The sequence below is a fragment of the Lepisosteus platostomus genome, chromosome 8 (assembly GCF_059453375.1).
Source record: "Lepisosteus platostomus isolate fLepPlt1 chromosome 8, fLepPlt1.hap1, whole genome shotgun sequence".
Lineage (NCBI taxonomy): Eukaryota > Metazoa > Chordata > Actinopteri > Semionotiformes > Lepisosteidae > Lepisosteus > Lepisosteus platostomus.
The window spans coordinates 24,900,063-24,927,096 of NC_142618.1; the positions used below are offsets into that span (position 1 = coordinate 24,900,063).

The window sequence follows — 27,034 nt, forward strand, 5'->3', positions numbered from 1 at the left end:
ATACTAAACAAAAATGTGCAGTATGCAGCGCAAAAATGCAACATTCAACAGTCAGCAGTGGTGACTAATAGTTAGTCAGCCAGTTTGCCTTCTCCCGAAGTTCACCGTGAGTTTTTTTTCTTGCCGATATTCAGGGTAAGGTTGTTATCATGACACCACTTTCTCAGATCTGAAACCACATTCTCATATACAGACTCATCATTTTAGCTGATCAGTCCATTACTACAACATCAACAGCACATTTGATGATATGGTTGTTACTGTAAGTGGTGAAACAGTCATAAGTGAGGAGCGAGTAGAGTCCAGGACCGAGGCAGCCTCCTTGAGGGACTGCAGAGTCACTATGGATGAGGTTTTGTTTGCCTTAACTACCTGTGGTCTGCCCTTTTGGAAATCCAGTATCCACTTGCAGATGGAGTTACACAGGCCCAGGTCTTTGAGTTTCAAGACCAGCTTTGAAAGAATAATTGTATTGAAGGCTGAGCTGTAATTAAGGACAATGTGCTGGCCCAGGTAGATGGCATCATCCACTGACATGTTAGTTTGATATACAAACTGGAGAGGATCTAGGAGACCGGAAAAGTGGAACTGATGTAAGACATTACTTGCATTTCTAAGCACTTCATGGTCACAAAAATGAGAGCCACTGGACCTAAGCCTAGATTTTCATGGGAAGAGGCACTATGGTGGTTTTCTTGAAGCATGTTGGTACGACAGACAGGAAGAGCGAGAGACTAAAAATGTCTGTCAATACAGGAGTTAACTGATCATAAATTTGAGGATTTGAGGACAAACACCATGCAGGCCAGCTGCTTTGCAAGTTTTTACCTTCTTAGAGGTCCTGGGTACATCATGTTCATTGAGTTGTAGCAGAACCCCCCCTGATTCACTGACAAACTTGATGGAAGAAGACTCAGTGTTTTGAGCCTTGAAATGGGAATAAAAGTTACACAGATTATCTGGTAGTGAGGTGTCAGTGGTGGTGAACTCACTGGCATTCCCTTAGTTGGAGCTCACTTGCGATGCCTGCCAAAAGCACCATGAATCGAAACTGTGTTTCTAGATTGTCTTTGTATTCCTTCTTTGCCTCTCTGATGGCCTTCTCCAGGTTATACCTGTATTTGTGTACAGTTCACTATCTCCTGAGTAAAATGCAGCAGTCCAGTTTTCAAGTCTCATGCCAATGTCATTATATAGCCAGTGTTTTTCATTTGGGTAAAACCAAATCTTTCTGGTAGGACTACAGTTATCCATACAATATTTAATGAAATATGTGAATGACACTGTATCCTTATTAAAGTCTTTGGAAGCATCTTTGAATATACACTGATCTGTAGTTTCAAAACAGTTAATCAGTAACATTTGACTGGTGCTGCACAGTTTCTGCTGTAGACAGCATGCTTTTTAGCTTCTGTTTGCAAACAGGAAGTAGGAGTATGAAGGCGTGGTCAGACAAAAGTGAAGACATGCAACAGAGTGGTACATCCCCTTAATAGTGGAATAGCAGTGATCCAATGTATTGTTTCCTCTGGTAGTAAAAGAAACGTGCTGAAAGTAGCACTTGGTAGCATTTTTATTTGCTACTATAAAAAGCCTCTACGTGGATATTTTCAAGTTTACTGTTGAGACCGTAGAGTTCACTGAGTGCAGTTGCAGCATTAGCTTGCAGTTGTGTGTACAAGCTGTCATAATAAGAGGATGTTATTAATGTGATCTGCTGAAAGTTAGGTATTTGAAACTCAGTGCTCAGTGAAGTGCTTTTGGAATATTAAGATTACATTACTTCAGGAGGTTTTGATCTTTATTCTAAAGTACTTTCACCAAAGCATTCTGCCCTGCCCATACTAACTTGGGAAAAGAACAAATAGATGGTACTTAAAGGTAAAAAATATTTTATTTGCATTGTTGAAGATAGAAAACAGAAACAAATATCTAGCTCTCGCTGAGCACTAAATGACTTGAGTCTCTAACTAGTGAACCTGGCAGCTAAGCCACTTACGGCCATATAACGCCTTAACTTAATCCGTATCACCATCAAAAATCACAGTTCAAACCGGAAGAATCTAATTGGCTCCTTCTACCATTGACACAGCTCTTTATTGAATCCCCTATTCTTAAAAGGCAGATGCAGTATTCCAATTTCCTTCCATCAAGCAGCGGGTGTTACCTCATTTTCCACAGGCTTCTTGGGAATGTAGTTCAGGTGACACACCTCCTACATATCCTAAACCTCATGCTAGAGTACATCGACAGTCTGAGTTCTGGCCATTCCAAGCTATAACCCATTGTGATGGTAGAAAACAGGGGAGATTGAGTAGTAAAAACCTCATGAGGCTTGCACTATTTTTGTCAAGGTCTTCCATGTTGCCCCCCCAACCATCTTCATATGTTATCAAATTATCATTCTTCAGTAAAAATGCACTTTTGGAATACAGCAGATCTAAGACAGATTGTAAAGCGTTCCAGGATTCCAGGATAAGGATTCACTGAATGTATTTAGAACACAATTTGTGCTGACCAGTAAATACAGTTAGGCAAATATGGACTGAAATCATATTTAATACATAATATTTGAATTATGACTTGAATACATTTTGTTTGCTTCCTGATTTTAAATTGAGAAGAGTTCCTTGCAGAAATATCTTAAGTTTCTCAATTTATGGCACAATATTTTCAATTGGGATTTTAAATTATATCAACGAGCACTACTTAATTCTTTTCAGACAGCTCAGCCCATATATTTAATTGAAAAGTTTCTAGGTGCTAAGTAATAGGATCCATGATAAAAGCAAAACAAAGACTCTTCAACCACCAAGTTTCACATTTTTGAAGAATAACCGTGTATTTCATGACCACTTACTTTCAGGAAAACAGTCTTCTGGATCCATGGCCTCTTCAGCCATTTCTGAAAATTCATCCTCCTCTTCTCCTGGTTTCCTGAGATCCACTGTACTTCCCTCAGAGAGGCTGATTTCATCTTTCTGTTGGTGAAATTAAGTTACCCTCAGTCTTGCATAATATGGGACAGAGAGATACACATTTCAGAATGGGAAAAGTGTTCCTTAAATACTAGATTGAATTTCTAAACTGTTCAGTAAGTATCAGTAATACAATGTATGTTTGTAGCAAACTTCTGCAAATGAATAGCTTGGAAAGCCATTTTGATGAGAACATTTGTTGTAAATTTGCAAACCTCTTATTGTGGGAGCTATACAAATATGTAGACATTCTGTAGACAGGTGAAGACTGTAGATGTTCTGGTCTGGCGTCAAACTAATAATTCATTCTGTTATAAATCTAGGAAGATTTGGCATGATAATCTAACCTGCCAGGCAACAAAAAACAAATTAAAGAGAGTGAGGTATGGACTCCAGAAGCATATGAATGCCTCCACAAATGCTAAGGAATGGATCTGTTTCTGCTGTGCCCTTTTTTATCAATCATGCACAGTCACCAGATGTTTTTCTCATTTTCTGAGAATTCACAAGAATGTGTAAATGATCACCATCAAGAAACTTTGCTTTTGGCTATAACTCACATATCAGAACAAGAAACTGTGTACTGTACTGCTGCACAGAGAAACTTAGTCACAGCCAGGTATTGCTTCAACCAGCAATGGAGAGCCCACCCATCCATTCAGCCATTTTCTAACCACTTCATCCAATTCAGGATTGTGTGGGAGCTGAAGCCGATTCTCGCAATTTAATGGGCACAAGGCAGAGTACACTCACACAGAGCACACAGACACACACACACCTACACCAGGGCCAAATTTCCCAGAAGCCAATCAACCTACCAGTATGTTTCTGGACTGTGGAAGAAAACTGAAGGAAACTCATGTGAACATTGGGAAGAACATACAAACTCCATGCAGATAGCACCCCAGGTCTGGAATTGAACCCAGGACCTCAGTACTGCCTGTGGCAATGTTAACCATGGTGCCACCCCACTTGTAAGCCCAATTTACTATATTGTGTATCCATCTACTGATCCCGATTACATGGGGCTGGGCACCCCTAGTACTGAAGAATCTTTAGCTACTAAATACGAATACAAATATTTTTATTCATTATCAACAATTAGTTGACTAATTAATTAGGCCAAATCCCTTTGGCTCTGGTGGATAACGGCTGTCTTTCTGTGTAATTTCAGTGCATCTTTTCTGAATACTCTCTTTTAATCTCCTATGAAGTAGGTTTTATATACCAGTATTATCTCAATGGGGATGAAAAAAAACATGCTAGGAGAGGTTTTTTAAATGCAATTTAATAAGGACAGGAACAGAAAATGAACAATCATGTTTCTATGTCTCAAGAGCTAAGTGGATATGCACTCAAGAATAGCTCAGTCACATTTGCAATCTTATTTCACACAACGAAACATTTATCTATTAAATTAATGCAGAACATTACTAGGTAAGTTTGGAACACCTATGTTCTCTGACTTTACAAAATACTATTATTGCTGAATAGTAATGATTAATGTAAAATTCTAGACTTTATATGCAAAAATTCTAAGAAATCCAAGACAAAGTCATTCTAATATGTTACTAACATATTTACAATATCTTACTATCTAATCTGTTGTATTGAAATCTAATGTACTGAATTAGCTCCATGCCTTAGTACAAGCATAGAAAGTTACAATCTGACACTTTGCTAAAAGGTTATAATAATGAATTTTAAAACAAGAGGGGTAAGATAGATTTTTTTTAATCCTATTGTTTACAATTTGTAGCTTTGTTTCCAGAAACAGTGCTATATACAAACTGATATACTGTATAGTAGGATAAATGATTATGCATTAGCATAATACAATCACATAATACATTATGTTATTCTTTGCAAAGAAGACTTGGAATAGCTTTCTTCTTGACAGATTTCAACGTCCCAAAAAATTGCAAAAGGAACTGCACACCTTTGAAGACACTGGGCAATTGTTTCAATGTGAAGAGCAACAACTTCTGTTGTAAAATGCGATTATACCTTCCCTCCACGTTGTAAAAGGAATATTATCTATGTGTCACTGGCTCTGTTAACTTGACAAGTTAAATTTAATTCTGTCCATTTTTATAAAACCATGACATACCAGTTAATACTCATCTTGCCCAAAGACAAACTTGATAACTGTTTCAGCCTACAGCTTCTATGACATATCAATAATCTTTGTGAGGTTTTAACTATACTGTTATATAGCTATCACTGTATAGCTTAGTTATACTGTAGTACATATACTGTACCTTTCTATATTCAGACATCTTTCATATGTTTATTTCATACAATAGATTGCTATGCTGTTTTCCATGTTATTTCACAGTTTTCCTAACAAAGAATAATATTTTGTCTTTGTAAAGTAGTAAAAAAACAAGTTTTTAGAATAGACTAAAGTGAAATATTGAAATTGGACAGTTTTTAAAATTACTCATTGTATTAAAAAAGAAAACAATTATTGTAGAAATGTAAGTAAAATCAAAATAAACTCTCAAATAGTTTATTTGCTGACAAACATTTATTTCCTCTTATTCTGACATCATCATAATAGACATTTTTGTCTATTAAACAAAAGCTTATCTGCACACACCATAGTCAAGGATATCTTATATAAGGGCTGACAGTGACTTTCCCTGGGCATTAGAATACTGTAGAATCTAAGCTATTAGGCACTGAAGATATTGTGGATATGGCAGACTCATAGACTAAATAATAATAATTACATCAGACGTTGGGATACTATTATGCCTTGCGTCCTTGGAGAGTTTAAGAAAATCTGTCAGAAAATATTAAACTATAATTACACAAAAAAGCCTGTTAAGCTAATAATGAACTATCATGTATTGTAGCAGATTTACCAATTTCTAAGTAATGGGACTGATGAAATATGAAACAGACTAGATTCTTCAAATAAAATAATTCAAATTCTGAACAATATAGCAAAAAAAAGAAAACACTCCCTGTTTTAAACATATCCAGTATATATACTGTATCTGCTGCAGCTTCAAAATACTTTGTAATAAACAAAAAACAAGACTAAAGACCAATGTAATCTATCTTTCTACTGGTATTATGCTCCTTCTTGTGGCAACTATTATCCACATTTAAACATGCCAGAAGACTCCATGCCTCCTGCCATGCAAGGGTTTTTTGTAAGGGTCTTGGACATACATCAAATGACAGTTTTTTCCTTATACAGTACATCTGACTGAAATTGACCCCAAGAAGACCATTGACGCTTGCTGTAGCTAAAACATATGCTGTCCACAACACCAGTACTCCAGAAATAAACTCCACTGGGCTTTGCTCAAGAATTGCAAGTACCAACTCTATCCTGTTCAGATGTGCTGACTTCCGTTGTCTTCCACAAGTCACGGAAACATGCCCTGGTTGAATGTTTTATTTGGCAGGTAAAAGAAAACCTTTCTTGCTAAAAATATTTGGACAATGCAAATGAGAGATTTCTTTCTACCAGGTCACTGAAAGATGACTACACTGGCTGTGGATGACTGTTTAATTAGTGCTGTTACAGCACACCACGGTCACAATGCAGGAAGCAAACCATCCCAACAGATTCTTGCTTTCAAGGACAATGACTTCAGATCCGGCAGAACAAACTTTCACTTGGCAATATCCATATAATCTCTGATACATAAGACTTCATTTAAACTTTCTCAGATTTCACTCGTGTACTTGGTAAACAATTCAAACACATGTAATCAAATAATTTCATTTTAAAAAAGGGATTTTTTCACCTTTATTTTAAGGTATTACTGGCTGAAATTGGAAACATTTTTATTTACCATTCTAGATGTACACAACTTTTACAAATACATATATGTGGTTTTGAAAAAACACAGCCGCTGTTCCTAAAGATCCCAGAACTGCTCTGTGTGTCACTTATCTATAGGTGGTGCTTTCGGACTGCACAAAAAGCAATGACTTGGTTGTGAGAATTCTGACAGCTTACCAACATCAGTATTGCCTTCCTTCTGCCCTCATTGTCCCCCTTTGCTCTATACCACATCCTCACTGGCCATGCTCCATGTGTGAGGTACTGAGATGCCTGGCATCTTTGAATGCTGCAGTGTCCAGAGCTCAGTGAAGCCCGGTAGTGTTGCGCATACCAGTGGCATTTACCACCACAAATGGTTTAAAAATAGCCTCAGAAGAGAAGGGGGTACAAAGCACCATTTACCCAGCATCAAAATGCTCTGAAATAGGACCCTCTACATCCTTCTCTGTGTCAGCTGTGCCTTGGCATCCCTCCATCCTAGCTCATGGGTTGCATGCATAAGGCGTAGGTATTTATAGTGCCTTTATCTCAGCAAAAGAGTATGCGATCTCTGGAATTGATGAGAAGCACTAAAAACAAGTCAAAAACTTCAGCAAGTACTCAAGGTACTCCAGCATAAGGTGTTCAAATCAATCTCATTTAAGTAGAAAGTAAATCTTGACTTATAGCTCACAGGACGTTGACTGTATGTGCTTCCCTGTTTTGTATAGGTTTGTAATAATTTGACTCAATCACAATGAATTGCAAAAAATAATTCTAATAATAATCCTAAAAAAATGTGTGGATCTGTCTCGGAAAATCTAACTGTATCTAAAATAAAAACTGTTATCAAGTACAACAACAAATCTTTCTAAAATGTGTCTTTTATGTTTGCCACAAAATGTCTACTGTCACAGTTTATGAAGGTATAGAACTGTGCTCTAGAATGTATACATTTTAAAAAATGTGGGCAAAATAAAGTTTGCCAGTAGGATGTACATCTGAACATCCAATCCCACAACCCCATCCTTCACACCTGCAGGCAGAAGTTCATTCCAACAACTAGTACAGTATATTTAATATTAAAGGGGGTAGCTGGTCAGGTAGCACATATAATTACTAATAAATACATAATATTATTCAGAATTTAAAATAGTGAGAAGGTAGGTTTGTTGAATATTGAGTTTAAGCAGTACAGTTCTTTGGGATAATACTGAGATCAGGTCATGTGATTTCATAGACCTATCAGATACTTAGCGTTTTATTTTTGAGTTGTATTGCCAACATGAGTTGATAAAGAATGAAGAACAAATAACCATTCAAAAAGATATGAATTTCATTAATGCAGGAACAGAAGAATATCAGACCATGCATCCCTTGAGAAATGTCAATAGGCCACCTCCTGCAATGCAGAGGCCGAACACACCAGGCCCAATACTTTTTCATCCATCTGATCATCTATTACTTTTCAGACTGCAGTGGCTATAACATGAGAGATTCAAGGAAGAAATAACTTGCACATCGGTGTAATGACTGTAGCTTGCTGTCTACCTGAAAGTGAACTGCACATTCAGAGGTTACATGTTGACAGCTGAGAAATTAAATTTCTGTCTTTTGTGGGTTGAAGCACATCTGAGGTGGTGGAAGAGAGAGTAGTGGAGTCTTTAATTCACCCATGAGTGCTGTTTTGTCCTTCACAAACCTGATGCAAGACTGTATTAGTGGAGAAGTCGGGGTGCTGACTGTTGCATTGATCAAGCCAATTGGAGGGGCAATGGAAGTAAGATGATGTGGAGAGGAAGTCTCCTTTTGCACTTGAACAACCCTGGTGAAGAATGGGGAGAATCCTTACTGGTCTGCACTGACAGAGTCAACAGTTTTCCATTTCTGCCAATCAATCCAGAAGTGTTTTCCAGAAGGATAAAGCAAGACCATAAATTAATACAATTATACAAATAGGTTTAATGTGATTAGTGATCACTTATTGTGCTGAGGTTCTTCTATCCTGGGTCCAGTAGAGCAAATGTAGAAGCAACTCACTGATATCATCCACAGGAAACCACTACAACTGGCCAAGCCTTCACCAGCTGTCTGTGTAATGGAATAACACAGCAAACTGTCCAGAGGCTGATCAGGTCTGTGCATCAATATTGCCAGGATTATGCTAAAACTCAGGGGGGTTATATCCAATACAAACTTTAAATTGTTTTTATTTTGACACACGTAAAATAACATAAAATTGGTCCGATTCTTTAATCAGTATTTTCTGTTTTTGTTTGATATCTGTATTTAAATTATTTGATTCAATTTATTAGATATGATGGAACTTAAGAGGTGCATGTTTTTTTTCCATAAAAAATATACACAGTTTTTAGTATTGGTAACTTTATTTTTTTTAGTTTGCACCTCAGGACCCAAAGGGCAGTACAGTTGGCTCTGATACTGAAGATTTTAGGAAGAATAGAAAACATATGTGGATCATTCATTCATAATCATGTTGACAGTTATGCCCTGCTAAACTAATCTGTTGATATCGATTCCAGTTTTACATAACTACTACTGTACATATAATTGTCCTCAGACATTCCTGTTATTTTTTAACGTTCTGTTTGGTGGTGCTTTATTCGTGTCTGGCAATACAGCACAGGTGTTTAAATACAAGAGGACTAACCAGGAATTGAGTACAATAAACAATTTGTACCATTTATTATTAACACTGTATTTGTTTGGTAGCCTTATGCAGTCTCTCCAGACAATCCTATCATTATATCACTTTAAGTTAAATACAATTGTAATTTGATTTTCTTTTAAATCCTGTAATATAACAATATTTAAAAACACGTTATCTGGATTACAACAGAGAAAACCCCTTGCAGGTGTCAGTGCAATCCAATAACACCGCTGTGTAATCCTGTATTTGATAACCTGAGGTTGTGTGTCTGAAGGATTATTATTAGGTCGCAAGATGTACGAAAGGATTTTAACAGGGCCTCTTGAACGGGGATTAGCATGCAAATACTGTACTGTCAGGCTAAAGCACAAGACTCATGACTGGAGGCTCAGCCATGCTTCTTCCATTGACAGAGTGTTAAGCTGTAGGGTTATTTTAACATGACAGTAATGGCAAGATTACCTGTTAGAAGAATTGCTATTACATTAACCCTTAATGACTTCTTCTAAACCTTAACCCAGCATCATTGCCATATAACCTTGGAATTCGAGATTTCTTTCAATTAATATTTCACAAATCCACACACGAAATGCAAATGTCTTATCACGGCTTCTTGAGTAGTATAACTGGTGTCTCAAGTTTCTCTTATCTTTTTTCAGGTGTTTACAATTTTACTGCCTGGCAAAATAGCCTTGTGGGTCACAACTTGGAACAGATCCACAGTACACTCATTCAATTATTAACATTTTCACATTTTTAACACTACTTGCCAAGTAATATTATTACTTAACAAAGGAGTAACATTTAAGATTTTAAACATTTAACATTTAACTTTTTTCCATTCAGTAATAGTAATAGTAATAATAATAATAATAATAATAATAATAATAATAATAATAATAATAATAATAATAATAATAATAATAATATCTCAGAGATACTGCATGGGAGGCTGTTCTAGACCTTTGAAAAAAGCCAATCAGAACTGGATGGAGGAGGGCTTGGGGTTGGGGTAGGAAAGGTGGGGGTCATACAGCTGGCTAAGTCTGTTTGTACAGAAGAGGGATTTAATACCCAGGATGAGGCTTTCATGACAGTATAGGTCTGACTTACAACATACTTTATGTAGAAACTCATTTCCTCTTTTCTGCAGCTTAGAGCTTACTGCTCATGATCTTTAATGCTTTGTTGTTGAAACATCCAATGCGAATGATATGAGAGAGTTGGAATCCAGACCTATACTGGGCAGTATTAATAAAGGCTAGCACTAGGTTATATGCTTATTAACAATCTAACTACTTCTCTTTAAGCCACACATGGCGATGTACATCTGTTTATACTCATTAAAATGAAGACAGTTCTTTTTTTTTAAAAAAAAAGCCTTGTCTGACTATAACAGTGTGTACTGATTTATATACAACTGGATGATGTCTGTTTGAATTGCAGTGAGTCACATACACTTAGCAATTCAAACAAAATGTGGAATGGAATTTATTTCTAGTGCTATTTTGTCCAGTGGAAAAAGGCTTTCTTTGCATTTTTGGGTTAACCTCTGACAAGTTTTTACAAATTTCTTAAACCCAGAGTAAGTTATATATAAAGCTTATATTTGCAGACTATGCATGCTGATGCAGATACCCACCTATACCCAGATATGATATAATATAATATAATAATATAATATAATATATATCTTTATTTTTCATATTCTGATTTGGCTCCATAATTAAATGTAAACCTGTTGAATATTACATAATGCATGTACTGTATATGCTGTTTATATGTGTATCTTCTTCAATGTTTGCAACATAAAAATACATTTAAAGTTATCAGCCTATTTGGTGCAATGCAGACAACAACTGTACTGAAGTAAATTTACTAAAACAATGTATGAAACATAATGAATATATTTAAACTTGAAGTTTAGAGAGGGGAACTACAAAGTAAAAAGCAGAGGTAAAAAGATAAAAACAAAGTGTTTGTTTCCATAGCCAAAGCATTGTGTTTTTTTTTTTGTTTTCATTTATTGGCATTATCTTTTTTCTATTTACATGCTTACATAGCTGAGTCATAGGAGTAAGTACCTTAATTTGCATGTTTCTGTCAGGAAACAAAAAAGCCATGAAGGCACAGAAAGAACACGCAGACCTCTCACAGACAGATCCCAAAAGTGAACTCCGGTTCCTAGCGATGTGAGGCAGTAGTGCCACATGTGACACCTCCCATACCCAGTCACACAAAATGCCCCTTTGCAAACCTAAACAGGTACATAAGTTAGCCACTGGCACTCTTTACCTGGTTAATTATTCAAAGGGGAGGAAGGATGTTATTGTGGGTAGCAGTATCTGAACTGTAACCACCAGGATGTAACTCCCACATCAACCAAGTCCTGCACAGTGGAGAGGAGGGTGTTACAAACAGCCGTGCAACACTTGAGTAGTACAGCTAGTACTTGTAAGTATATACTGTACACACATACTGTACCACTTACACAGCATGACCACATGCTTTTTATTAAATGAAGACAATGCAATACACAGATACTGTGGCTTTCAGTGAAGACTGTGAGGAAGTCCGAATGAGGATTTAATGTCAGTTTTTCACACAAACATACACATGAGCTGCAGGATACAAAAGGAAAAGTTGTGAACACTAAAATATTTGAGTCTGTTCTCTTTTTGGGTTGGTCTGTCATGTGTTGCAGAAATGCCATCTCCACGTTAATCATTTATATTTAGTTACATTAATTCAGCATGCTTAATCCACAGGCCTTACTTCTTTGAATCTAGATGAATGAACACCACAACAGCAATGACAGAATACATTTAATTGATTTAAAGGACAACTATCATGGTATCAAAAACAATTTTAAATGTTGCGGGCTGTGTACAAGAGAAAAATACATGGGATTGTTCTTTTTAGTTCTATCACATCAGCGGCTTAGAACGCCACCCTTCACAGAAACAGATGCCATCTGTGAGGAGGCTACAGAATGCTGAATTCCGATTCCAGGAAAAGCCGTTGGGCCACTTCTGGGAAAGTGATATGTAGAGGAAAATGTGAAACCGTGATTTTAGAAAACGTGCTTTTTTTTTCTTTAACAAATAATAATGATATGGAATCAAATAGAATGTTTTGTTTTTTTATATGCTCTCCAGAGACAAAAGCCTAAAATACATGTATGTATAGATACAAATACAATGAGGAAAAGTCAATGCTACAAGAGACAATGTTTAGACAGCAGCATCTCAGGTTTACTATGACACTACGACATTGTGTAAACATCACAAAATGCAACTAAACCTATCCAAGCAGTTAAGATGTGCCTATTCTTTTATTCACAACTTTGTATTGAGCTGTTTTGTCTAGGCATTCATTATTAGAAGAAAGGTGGTTACAATTCCCTTCCCTCTGTTTGAAGTGCTAAATGTCTGTTATGTGCTACAGGAAATACAATGTAGAAATAAAACTATATAAACGGAACTTAGGATACAGGGTAATCTTGAAGAAGAGAAACAATCCAGCTGGTGTAATTATTTTCTATAACCTAAACCTTAAACCTGGCTTAAAGGTATGCAACTGTTTTCTACAGAAATAAAACTAAGTTTCAGTAAAAACATACTATTGCAATTAAAACTAACTACTTGTTATGCTTAATTTTACTTTTAATTGTCACTGAATGAAAAAAAAACTAACTAAAATTAACAATCTGGCTATTTTATTGAGCTTGGTGCAATATTCATGAAAATGAGTACTGTTTACCAAAGGAACTCAAACTCAAGTGCTTACTACAGTTTATCACCAGGATAACATTTATGTAAAAACAGTGCACCAGCTTTGCAAGGTCTTCAGTAAAGTGATCAAACTTATAATTTATATTCAGTACAAGCTCAGATTTACAGATACCACCAGTCTGGCAAGAATAAAAACAAAAATAATTTGTTTAAATTATATGATTTTTTCTTAGAACTAACATAAGAACTGGATTCATAATATAACAAATAAGAAAAATAAGTTAAAACTATATTTTTAAATGATTACTGACTTAGTGGGTGCTGGCAGAGGAAATTCGCCACTACTGCCATCTACTGTGTAATGTTGGAACTACCTCAATACCACAGTCTTTAAACCTGAACAAATCCGCAGTGCTGTGGAATAGTATTAAATAAATTTGTGAAATGTAATTTATGTTTCAATGAAACTTTATAATCTCCTGCTTAATTATTTTTGAGTCCTTATTTTAAATTTGCATAATATAAATAACCTTTTTTAAACAATGATATCTTCACGGTTATACAGTACATGCATTCATATTAGGATTTTTTAGATAACACTTTCTATACAATGCTTTGTATTTCTGGATCTTTACCTGTCCTAATGAATGAGACACATAATATGAGTAGGAGAGTTCTACAGTGCCTGGAAATCAGAAAATCATAAACCTTGAATTGAAATAGAGTTGAGCTATAAACCTCCAAAAGGAGCTTAGACCAAAATCCTAAACATTTAAGAGTGACAAAGGTAAGAATGAACATACTTTATTTCTGGTTTTATAGTTCTGTGTTCTGAAATTAATTGTTGTAGTTTTATTTCTGTAAACGTACCGTTCACTGTCTAAAAGTGTATAAAGTTGAATTTGTTTTACTAAGGACAGTAGACCCACTTTATTTTTTTTAAAGGGCAGTCCCAAGTTTCTGTTACTGAATTCAGCGTGTACTGTACACAGCTGAAATAGCAGATGATCAGAGGGTTGCCTTTCTTTTTTTCCTATTTTCCTGGCAACTAATTTGTCTCCTGAGAACAGGATATGGGATGCTGGCCCTTTAATCTTTTGCATGGGGATCACTTGTACTCCCTTGCTTTGTGCCCTGAAAGACTCTGCCGCCTGCCTTGTCACAGAGCCATCTGACTGAGAGAGTGCAGTGGAACTGCTAACTTCTGAGAGGTGACTAACATCACTGCAGTGGCTGAAACAAACCAAGATCAGTGTGGTGCAACTGAATTCTCCAAGGACAATACAGGAAAGTCGTCACGGTCATTAGAAACACAAGGCAGTCAATTTTCTAGTCTTTTGTCGGAAAAACCCACAGAAAGCTTTCCCAAACACCTGAGTCAAGGAAAAACATGTTCTATTCTCCAGGCATAGCTTAAATGAACAGTACACTTTTCCCTTTGGATATTCCCCTTAAAACTCGCCTCTTAATGTTGTCAATTTGTGCCCCTTCTCAGTCCAGCTCCTGAAGGCTATATATAAGGGTGTGAGGTACTCAAGTTCAATTACTGTATCCATCGTGCTCTTTTTTGTGCTTGCTCAATGAGGCTGTGCGAGCAACGTGATGATTATGAAAGAGCCAGCCCTGCGAGGGATGTCTTGTTACACAATCAGTCACATGGGTGGCTGGCAAAGAAAAAAAAATACTCTTCCTGCAGAAAATTGCCATCATGTCAGTGACAAAACCAAACCAATGTGTTGAAGGATAGGCTGACATCATCCTTCATGGAGTCAAGACCTCTTAATTCAGGAGCAAAGTCAATGGTGTAAGCGAAAAGTGTAATGGGATGACAGCACTGCCTGTGCTTCGGTTAAAGGAATCAGTTCTTTGCTGGCGGAAAATTATCTTTCACCGAAACATAAAAAAATAATAGTTATATGGGCAAAAAAAGATATTAGAAGTTGAGGCAAGGTATTTTTTATTAAATCAAGTTTCTGTGAAAAGCAATTTTTATACTGATTACTACTGTATTTCCAAGATTTTTTTTTAATTTAAGAGAAGTTGCTACATCATTAACATCATTATTATTAAACATTTTCTCAAGAACATTTTGCTAGAATTCATTTACCATGTTAATGCAGAATGATGTAATACATTGATAATATATTGTAATGTATTGTTTGCAAATAAAAAATGATTTCTTATCTGTTTTATTAAAATACTTGTTTTCTTTACCTTTAATTATGCTACAATTTCTGAGAATTATGGTTGGACTTTTAAAGCCGTTTGTGTATATGGAATCTGGTGTTTCTGTAAAGACCAACATAGTAAATCATGTCATTGGTAAAACTGTGTTTTTCTCAAGATAAAGGACAAACCACACTAGTGATCTAGTCCATGTAAAACCTTTTTTTTCATTGGCTTAATTCATTATAATTTCATTTGAGACTGGATTTGATTTACATCAAGTTATTATGTCAAGAGTTAATTCAAAATTAAATGTTTTCTCTCATGATCGCTAACCAAAATGGCTCAAAGTCAGAGAGCATTCCGGAGAATAATTCTAGATAATCTTACATAAATCCATGTCACTGTCATTTCATGATTCATGATGAGATTTTTTATGTTTGTGTGCTTTCTCAGCATAGAATAAAAAAGGCTCCTGGCGTGCCAGCTAGTGTTCACATCATTGTTTCTGTTGACAGCAGTTAACAAAAACATTTAGATCAATAATAAAACCATCACCTCATCTCCTTTCCTGTTTTCTTCCTCAATAACATATATACAAGATTAGAAATTATACGATAAACATGTTTATGCAGCAGACAGATCAAGTAATGGCTCTCATTGGTACATACTGTACAAGTTTGGTATCAAATTGTATAAAGACTACACGTCCTGCTCTGTTTGGCTTCATTCATTTTTTTATAACCATCTGTAAATTCCAAGTCATGGCGGCCTTATGAATCAAAACAGAAAATGACATTGCACTCTCAGGCTGCAAGAAAAAAAAATTATAGCACAGCTTTTCAGTTTCTTTACAAATAAACTCTGTTCTGCTCAATAGACAATTATTATCGTCTCAGTGCTTCATCTTCAGGCTTAGAAAACTAAGCTGAGTCTGCAGACTTTAAAGAGGAGTGAAGATGCTGCTTGATTGAAACAATAAGCTGCTGCAAAATCAAAGCTAATCACATGAGGTGCTTGCCTCTTGATTGTCTCTGACAGCGGAGCTCCGTGTGCACTGCTTGGTAGTAGGGGTCACACAGGCGGATGTCAAACCCTGACTTTTCCACAAGAGATGATTCATTTTTCTCTGCAGAATTCATTTTTCATCCTGCATGTCCCCAGTGCTCAGAGCTGTGCTGACAGAGTGGGACTGTGAACTGGATTTCTTTTTATTGGTAATGTTTCTGTTGTTAACCACTAAGCGGTGAAAACCCTTGCTTGAGAAAAGAAGACAAAAAAGTATTTTTCTTGTGTTACACAAAATGAGAGTAGTTTCACTCATTATTCAATAATGTGAAAATAATATTTTTCACTTCATCATATCTGCATTGTGTGAATTAAACTAATTGTAATGCTTAAATATATTTAATTTCTTTTGTGAATGAAAAACTGATTCTTGATTTGAGGTAATTCTATTGAATTAATTTCAATTTTTTTATATGGATTGACTTTTTATGGTGAGCGGGAGGTCTTAGAGAGTGACTCTAATCGTATGTCATGCATTGTGCTGTATATTAAACACGTTTTATGCAAAGTACAATCATGTCTAAACCAAATAATTTTTCACAGTAAATAACAAGTTAAAGGCTGCTTGGAAGTATAGTCCTCCATATTCAATAACTAATGTTTGATAAAAAAAACATTATAAATCTCATGTCCCTAAAGACTAAATCAGATATGAGAAACATATTAATTAGAATAACATTAATAATATCAATACCTTTAATAACAATAATATAAAAAACATTCAGTACACCATTATTATTATTATTATTATTATTATTATTATTATTATTATTATTATTATTGATGTTGTTGTAATAATAATTAGTTTGGGGAACATACAAGAATTGAAAAAAGATCCTTGTTCTACTCATAGAGGAGCAATCTGTTCCCATAGCCGAGCCGCTTACTGCCACAAAATAACAATGTAAACCACCATTGAGAAAATTTGAAGATAAAAAATAAATGGTTTCTGAAATGAATGTGGTATAATTTTTTACACTATAGATACTACATAACCAGGATATTTTCCACAAGAATGATTATCTCAGTGAGGTTCTCAATTCGGGAAACTGAGAAAAGACACGCAAATATGCTGACATTCTTAAGTTCCATTAATGTTATATAATTTTTTACACTATAGATACTACATAACCAGGATATTTTCCACAAGAATGATTATCTCAGTGAGGTTCTCAATTCGGGAAACTGAGAAAAGACACGCAAATATGCTGACATTCTTAAGTTCCATTAATGTTATATGCCATATCATTTGTTCAAAATGTCATCTTTTATCTTTTTACTTTTTATTTGTATCTGTAAACCAAAGATGTTGTGATTTAACTTGCATCAGTCTTGAAAAAACATTGTTTTGTCTATTTTTTCGAGTTTGTTTGAGAACTTATTTTAGATGTTTTCTGCATATTTCAATCTAACTCAATTTCAATCTTACTCCTACTGTATGTTTTTAATGCAGTTTCTGTATATTGTATATTCTTCTACATCTACAAACAGCAGCCCGTGTGTTTTTCTTAATCTGGCTTCACACAAAACGTTGAAGATCATAGCAGCCAATAGTAATAGCAACTGAGGAGAGCACTTTTCAAGACTGAATTCAAGTTTAAGAAAATATTTTTTAATCACTTTACAATTCGCATCAACCAATTTTGACAATAATACATATAAGAGTATTATATGAAAAAACAGATTTATCCTTACCACAAACGTGTCACACTTATACTAAATACAAGATAGGGTATGACTCATATTTTTATTTGTATTTGTTGCAAATACATCTCTACAACAAAAAATATTTTGATATGTATTTGTACAAAGGAGGGGTCTGCATAATTAAACATTTCCAAAATTTGATTACTACGAATAATTAACTCATATGACCTAACTGTGTATTGATATTAATTTTTTAAACCAACTTGAACTATTTGTCAAGTGTTAACATGAGCATATTTAGAAAAGGTCTTCATAAAGCTTTCCCTGAGTGGCGTGCCTGACATATAATTTAGTCTGAGGATTTGTAAACTACTGAAGTACATGCTCATTCTTTTCTATTGCCATACAGTACAGTTCAATTCAAATTCCATGTGGTTAATTATCGCAATGTTCTATAATAGGCAGAGCACTCACAGCCATAGAGTGAAAAGCTCTTGTTAAACTGATGATCTGTCACTTTGATGATTCAAAGTGCAGTCTGTTCCTATGGGTTTAACTGGAAAGACTTTTTAGTGTCTAGGAAACAATTCACTGGATAAATAAAGAAGATACATACTCCTTATGTTTGGTAAAACCAGGAAGAACAGAGCATTTTCAAGAAATCCATGTTATCATTCTATTCTGTTTCAAGAGCTCCCATCTTAGTCGGCATGTATTTTTATCTCTACGGAAACATTCCATCAAACCTCTGTAGATGAAGGAATATCATACATTCAGAATGACATGATTACGTCTGATGTCATAGTTCACATAAAACAGAGCTGTAAACAAAGATTAAAAAAACAAAGCAATGAACAGAGTGTTCAATGTGATTCCCAAATGTCTTTACTTAGATGCTGGGAGTGACAAGGAGAACTGAGAATCGTGTAATACATTTTCCACTGACAGCTATTTCCAGTAATTACTATAATCAGTTATCCTTAAAGTGGCCACACTTAATCTATCAAGTATCCTATCAGTTTCTGTGAACCCTTACCCTAAAATGTGCTACAAGTCGTTTTTCTGCACATGGCGTATAGACCATGACTAACTCCAGCAACCCATGGGTGTCCCAGTTTGTGCTCACAAAGTACAGTATTACTGCCTAAATTCTAATGAGAAATGCCAAGGTACTGTATACTATAGGTCTCCATTTGAATTTTTGCTTCATTTTCAAATTGATTCTGAATTTAAAATGTCAAAGATCAACTTATACTTTTTCTAATTATTCGGTATGTTTTCTGAGCACATGAAAGTTGCTGTTCAAGGAAAACAAGATGAAAATTAAATCAGAAACCATCCACCTTTTGTGCTTTTGACATCACACCAAGAGTCTACATCATAGCCATGCAGTAGCTTAAGCAAATATGGTAAGCCTATTGGAACCCACAATGAGGGGATTAGTCTAAAGAATTAATTAGAATGTTGTGAAGTGGGAGATGAGAGGTGTGATGAGTCCGATATGAAGCAAATAGGCCCCAGAGGAAACATATTTGAGCCCAACAAGAGGATAACCTTTTGAGAGCTATCCACCATAATGGTGTGATAAAGTATACTATCTCTAATAAATAACGTTATTTTTGTAAGCTTTTATATTGTTGGCTGGTGGGGGTTAGTGGCGTTTGCTAGTAAAAACAAATAACCTCATTCTTTTTCTTGGAAAAATGCATTTTGTGAATTTTCTTTGTTTTGCTATTTCCATCGATACTTTTTTAAATTTAAAATGGTATTTTTGATAATGCAGATTTTGTGTCTATACAGTCACAACCCTGAAGGGTGCATGTGTTATGCTACACCGGCACTTTAATGATGACAGTACATGATGAGATTCTGGTATTTCCAACAAACCATAGGATTGCTGTTAGTTAATCTACCCATAATATGCATATTGCATAAACACTAGATTCATGATAAGGACTGTGTTTTGCTTATATAGATGCTACATAATTCTCTCATCCTGTTTAATTTTTCAAATTCTGTACTGGGCAGAGTGAGCCTGCTCTTGACTACCCCTTCAAGACTTTAATTGGTTATATTAGAATGAATAGATTGAACTTTCATATGGAGATGACATAGAAAACTGATTATAATTTATTTTGTGAAAATGCATCCAGTACATAGTAATACATTGTGTTTTATTGTTTGAGATGTTTTACCAATTGTATTAGTTCTTCCTTAACTGAAGGAAATACTGCACTAGATTATTTAATAGTTGAAGACTGTATGGAACTAAGACCAGTGCCAGTGGCAAACTTTGACATTCTTCTATGAGAGCTTTATTTTGTCTTTTATATTTGTTGGCATTAGAAAATTGTAACGGACAAGATACGCAAGCTAAATGTTATCTTAGAATTCAGATAGAATTTTGTTTTTCTATTAATGTATTTGTATTTGTTAATCGAAGCCCCAACCAAAAACTGTGATCTTTAGTTTAATTCTATAATAATATTTTTTTTATTCCATTGTTCTGCCAGGTAACACTATTGAGAACAAATTCTTATTTAACATAACAACTGGGATATCTGGTTATACAACAGGGCATGAGCTGGAGCTCTAGAGTCCAGCAACAGCATTAAACCCCTGAACCTTGAGACCAGAGTCCAACAAGAGTCCAAAGCCATTAACCACTACTTCACACCACTACCTCCTTTTCATTAAAGCAACTTAGAGAAGAAAATATGGAACACTTAATTTTCTATGAAAGGAAATAGAGAGGAACATGGACTTTTGCTCTTCGAATTACAGTTATCGTGCAACAGGAAGCATTATCATTATGTGCCATCCTACTGTACAACATTAAATCATTAATGATACCACAAGAGGTGTGTTGAGCATCAAAAGTAGAGCTTACCTGTTTGACCTCCTCATCCTCTGAGCACTCGCTTCGTTCATCCTCCTCTGGAAACTCCACATCTGACTCCCCGGGAGCAATAGGAACATTGATAGTCAAATTGGGATTAGTCATGTAGCTGTCGCCATCAGAGATTACATACTTTTCTCCATTTCGACCTATGATTCCCATGGTTCCATTCCCTTCTATGTGGTTCCCAAGACGTTGCAACTTTGTCATGGCCTTCGCTTCTTTTGCTTTCTGCCGCCTTTTCTTGAAGTTTCCATTGAAGAAGTCACAGATGGCTAGCTTGAGCCAGTTAATACCACGCTGGATGCGGGCAATGGCTATCTGAAGGTTGTTCATCTCACCATCATCATCCGGTGCTGATAAGTTGTCTGCACTGAAGGAGCTCAGCAATAAAGCAAGGAAGAGATTCAGCACCTATGGAAAGAGGCATGAGGAAACAATATTACATGTTCTTGAACACGTCCTCGGGTTGGGTTGTTTACCCCCTAAATTAAGGATCCCCCTTTCCAAAGAAGCTTTCAATCACTGAATAAAATGTTTAATTTTGAATCCACCATACCACTGCAACCACCCTCATGCAGGAAAGTCAACGATAGTGTTTATCTCTGTCTCTCTTTAGGGATAGAACTTCTCTTCAACTGCAAAACCGATTCAACAGGTTTGGGAGAATAAAATCAGCTCATGTTGCTTATGTTGTGATGCAAAGAGGAATATTCCTTTCCTAGGTTACGGGAACTCCAATGCCAGTTCCTAACAGCTCCTGTCCATTTTTCAAAAAACAAGAGTCAAGTCAGTCATCCCCTCGCTGCACAGCTTACCTGTCACATCAAGTAACATGTTGGTTCTGCACTAGTATCATACCATAAACAATCTGCGTTAGTATAACATTTTTAATTTTGCCATAGCAAAGATACAGTATATATACAGTATAGGCATGCAGCACTTTCAAGGTGAATTTGGGAATATCAGCAGGTCCTTTGTGTAACATAATGTCTCTATACGCCTCTTGATAGGTAATTCATATTTGAAAGCTCAGTTTCTGGGAGAAATTCCAACTGTCAATGTCTCCTTTTTCAGCACCTATTACAGACATCCTGACAGAGACCCACTGACACACAGGCTCAAGAATGTAAACAACAGGTGTGATCTGGACTTGGTTTCAAAAGCCACATTTCCTGTCTCTCTAAAAAAGGAGCGCTACATGCTCCAGCGAACAGCCAAGTTTGTTTACAGCTTCTTTTGTGTCTCCAATGGCCTTTCAGCAAGTCAAGTGGTGCATGTGTGTGTGTATGTAACCTGAAGTGGTGAACTAAAGGAGTTACACTTGTGCATAGTAACTGCATTAAGGATGATGAAAGATAATTACCTTTTCTGGATTTTGCTGCCCTTGCAGCTTGTCTTATGTCTATGTTTGGAGAGCTTATGAGAGCATACTTTAAAAGAATACTATTGCTCGCAGACTAGAGTGTTTAAATATCAAAATTGCGAAAAGGCAAATCAAATGAATGCAACATGAAAACCGTACTAATTTATAGTCTTTTTTAAACCCATAAACATAAAGAATTATTGTATGCTTTCTGAAGACGCAGCTGAAAAGAAAATTCTGCATCACTGTAAGCGCACACACTGTAAAAGTATTGCTGCATTGAGGTTCTGTCTATAATCCAAGTATTATCTGAAATAATACTGGAAGTTATTGCTTGTTACCAGCGACACATACTGTATACAGTAAAATAAATGATAAAATAGGTTACATTTTATCCCCAGTAATATAGTTCTTAGTTCTTTTAAACAAAGGTGGGATATGACAAATTATGAAGTAATTGTACTACTGTCTGAATATGCACAGTTACAGAGGCAAACAGACAAGTCAGAAACACTCAGTACAAAAAACTGAATAAGAAAAAAATGGCCACAGCAGGAGTGATTCTTGTAAATCAGTTCCACAAGCCTCACAATTAAGAAACAAGATTTTTTAACATTGCATAATGTCTTTATGTCCCATTTATATTAGAATAAGTTCAATTCAATAGTCTCAGTTCAATCCAATAGTCTTCTTCTAGCTCACTTCTTGACATTAGGAATTGTTTTGACTGCCCATCTTGTATATTCACTTTCATATCATAGCATAACCAGCTCAGCGTCCCGACAAAAAAACAACAGTGGCTTAATAGCTCAAATCTATTTGCCCTCTTTCGTTTAATCCTGACCCATTTTAATATCTGCAAGATACCGTCTTTTATGAAACTGCTTTTCCTGTAATGGAGGAGCAGATGTGAATACCAGATTCCCTGCAGAATGTGCTTGCTTGAATCTTAAACAGTAAATGAGATGCATAATCAAAGGTTATTTGCAGGGACATTTTCAAGAACAGTCTGCATAGGAAATCAGCAAAAATAGTTTCACTGTTCAGATTGTTCAGATTGCAGCAACACAAAACACGCCATAGTTACCCTCATTATCTCTTAAAAGTGTATTTGATTTATTAATATTGTGTTGTTCGCGCCAGATTTTGCCAATAAAGTAAAACAATCTATAAGAAATCGACAATAAATGTAAAATACTCAAACTGGATTAAACCTATTAAAATGACTGTATTAAAAGATGATTATTGTTAATCTAGGTTTATAAATGATGATAGAAGGAGCATTCGTTTGACATTTCATTTGTTCCTCCCTCATTAATTAATTTTGATTTATTTAGGAAGCATAAATATTCAGATATTTAAATATTAGAATTTCTGGGCTGTTCCTGAACTTCAATCAAACAGGATCACCCTTTATATTCAAATTTGATCTTTCATGATGTATGGTTGTACAGATATAGAAGTCATTCTTTGAAGAGGTATAATTAAAAATATGGGCAGACATTTTACAAAAGACATTTAATTAAAGTTCTTATTCCTAATGGAAAATAAACACAGCAGCTAGATCAAATATCTGTAGGCTGAATCTGTTGCTATAGTACCGTATTGTTTTGATCACCTATGCTACTCATTTTATTTCTGGGCTTTCATGTAGCTGAGTCTAATCATGTGTCCAATTGTAAGCTTAGCTGTGCCAGGGGATCACCTGCAGAGTATGCCAATATTAGAAATATGGAACTTGCATGTTTACATAATACGGATTTCAAAAGTACTGATGGGGAATACAGCCACTGAATTGAATTTAAGCTCCATACAGAAGCTGCATTTACAAAAGCTCTGTAAATGTTTTCTTTTACTGGGCTGGAAAGCAGAGTATCTGGCCACCTAGAATTGTTTAAATCTGGGATATCAAAATGAATTATGGGCAGTTCATTTTATTCCTGATAAATATTCACAGATTTAAAGTTTGTTATACTTTCCTTAAAGCTGAAGAAATCTCTTCAAACTAGGAGCTGCTTACCAGAGTCTCTCTTTAGCACTTTTCAATTTCATTTTTTCTTGTTGGCATAGCTCAGGCTGGATTGATTAAAAAACAATTGCCTTTGCTGAAGCATCTCTTTCTACATACTGTAATGCACACAATTTTTTTTCTTTTTCAGAAATGCCCTATTTGAGAAGAGGTTAATAAAAACAAACTTAATAGCTTGTGAATCATATTTATTTAACATAGACTGCGATATGAAAGTAAAATCAACAACACTTGAAAGCATCTGCCATACCCTCATTCTCCCATAGTCCTGAAGTATTATGAGCTTACTAAAGTTTTCTTTTATTATTATTGTTTGGGTAAATGCTTAGCAACCATTGATGCCAGAGCTAGACCTACAGGCAAAACACTTGAGAAAATAAGAACTGCCAGACCAGCACAGCACAGGATGAGTGCCTGAGATGGAAGTCCCAGGGGGTACAGTAAAGAGGAGCTTTCACTAATGAAGCAGAGGGATTCAACACTGACTCGAAATCCGTGAGGCTGAACAACTGACCTTGTTAGCTTTTCTGCCAGAATCCACTCAGATTAACCACTCAAAATCCATTATATGCCTCACAGACATTTTAATATCATTCAAATAAAAGTTTCACTAATTGTGCTTACCAGAATATGTTTCAATGTGCACAGTAAACTTTATTTTTACCTCACAAAAAACCTTACCATGAAATGTCTCTAAAAGCAAATTATAGTGTCATAGTCAATTTAAATACAAATTGCTCCACCTTATAATTTGGCTTACTACCTTTTGATTTATGATTGTCTTCTTCCCTTTAAAGATGTGATGAGAATGATAAAACAATGTCTTTTTCTCAACTGGGAGATAACAAAACTTGCTGACTAAGGATTTTCCTATCACAGAAGAGAATATCAACCTCAGCAGCTGCTGATTTATCTAGACATTTAGCTAAGTAGTGTATGGAAGAACTAGGTCAATAATTTATCTATAAAAACAATGTCTTTCAGGATCTGTTTTAATCTGTTTTTTTAACTCACTCTACTTAAATAAAATAAAATTGTCTCCACACAAAGCCGACACTTCCATTTCATCTACATGTTCCTGCAAGGGACGATCTGTCACTGCTGGGCTCTGAGATTCAGAGGACACCAGTCGAGACTGACAATGGCATGCCAACTCAATGGCTATGACGGGAATAATTAGATACAGTATGTGCACTTACTGTTTTGTTTCCCGCTAAACTTGTCCCTAAATGTGGATTCCACACTTTGATTTTGTTTACCTTTTAAACACAGAGCTGCACCTTGTACATTGAGACATTGTGGTTCTAAGGTGTTCATAAACACCATATATCATTATCACAGTTATCTTACAAAGCAGCAAATAGTACTACTCCATAGTTATTTATATGGAGTATTGTAGAGCTTCTTTGAGTCTCTTCTAACGTTAACCATGTATATAGGTAGGAGTGCAGCATGAGAATAGCTAATGTGGCATATCTGGGGCTAGACTACCATAACAGGGATCTTTTAATCGGCAGATCTCGAAAAACCAACTCATGAGCATAGCTGAAAGGTAAAACAACAGTGTTCTTTTGTTATAGAGTGCTAAAAAAACTTCAAGCATAAACACAATAAAAGCATGATTTTGGCTGAGCTCTAGCTAAGCTTCTTCAATGTCCTCTTTATAACACTGCCTGGCAGCTAAGCTGTTTACCAGTACAAAAACCTAAATTTTACTCCCAAAATAAAAAAAAACCTCTCACAATCCAAAATCCACACATCCTCACTCTACTGCAACACATAACAGAGGTTCTCTCGATTCCTAGACACCAGAAGCCTCTAATTTCTGGTTTTTAATTGTCTTCCACCAATTAAACAATACAGGTGCTATTCTCAGTTAAACTATCTGATCTCCACCTACCACCTTTGACACACCCCTCTCTCACCTGACAGACTCCACTGTAATGAAGGTAACTCATCATATCTCTCTGCTTCTGGAGGTTCTTCACAACGTGCCTCACTATCTGTCTGTGGGATTCTGGGGGCACAGGCAGCTCCTTCTCCTTTAGATGCCATCTACCCAAAAGCTACAGTAGCTCCTCACTTTTGTCAGTTCTCTCACTTCCTTCAATAAGTCAAGTGATTGAAGACCGCAGGTCATTCCCAAAGGCTTTCTGTGGTATGTGATTCTGACGATAACCACCCTCTTGTCTTCACTTTTTGCCCTCTTACAACAAAGATAGAAGTTTTTAAAAGACACCTGGTTTATGATGATGATATGAACAAATATAGGGTTGTAACCTACTCTTTCATATCAGGTTTTAAAGCTAATTCACAAGTTTGGGATTCTGGAAACGTGTTCTTAAAAAATATACTAAATTCTTTACAGTATGTATACAGTATGTATAGTATGGCATTTCCTTGTGCTGACTCCCTTTGTTTGTTTCTGCTGTACACACATTTTAAAACAACAAATGAGACATAACCATTGGATTCTACAAAAAAACACACCCTTTTCTGACATACATGGAGGTTGTGCCCCATGTTGATTAATAAACTGTAGCCGTACAGTCCTCTGTTGCTGTGTCATAATATTGTAGGAGCACCTAGAAACCTACTACTGTAAGTTTGTGACACTGTGGGTGAAAAGCAGGTATGTTACTTGTTTCTAAGTAACATGGCTGCACCATAGTGAGCTTAGATGGATGCT

At 35.7% G+C, this 27,034-nt stretch overlaps 1 protein-coding gene across 4 annotated transcripts in view; it reads right to left on the reverse strand.

The window, feature by feature from the left end:
• The window catches only part of scn5lab (sodium channel, voltage gated, type V-like, alpha b), a 201,886-nt gene that overhangs the window by 28,954 nt on the left and 145,898 nt on the right, over positions 1-27,034 (reverse strand). For all 4 annotated transcript variants that reach the window (XM_088642957.1, XM_088642958.1, XM_088642956.1 and 1 more), the window contains 2 exons: positions 20,942-21,364; positions 2,861-2,981 (listed from right to left, as the gene is read on the reverse strand). In XM_088642957.1, coding sequence (XP_088499083.1) covers positions 2,861-2,981; positions 20,942-21,364 — 544 coding nt within the window. The remainder of the gene's footprint in view (positions 1-2,860; positions 2,982-20,941; positions 21,365-27,034) is intronic.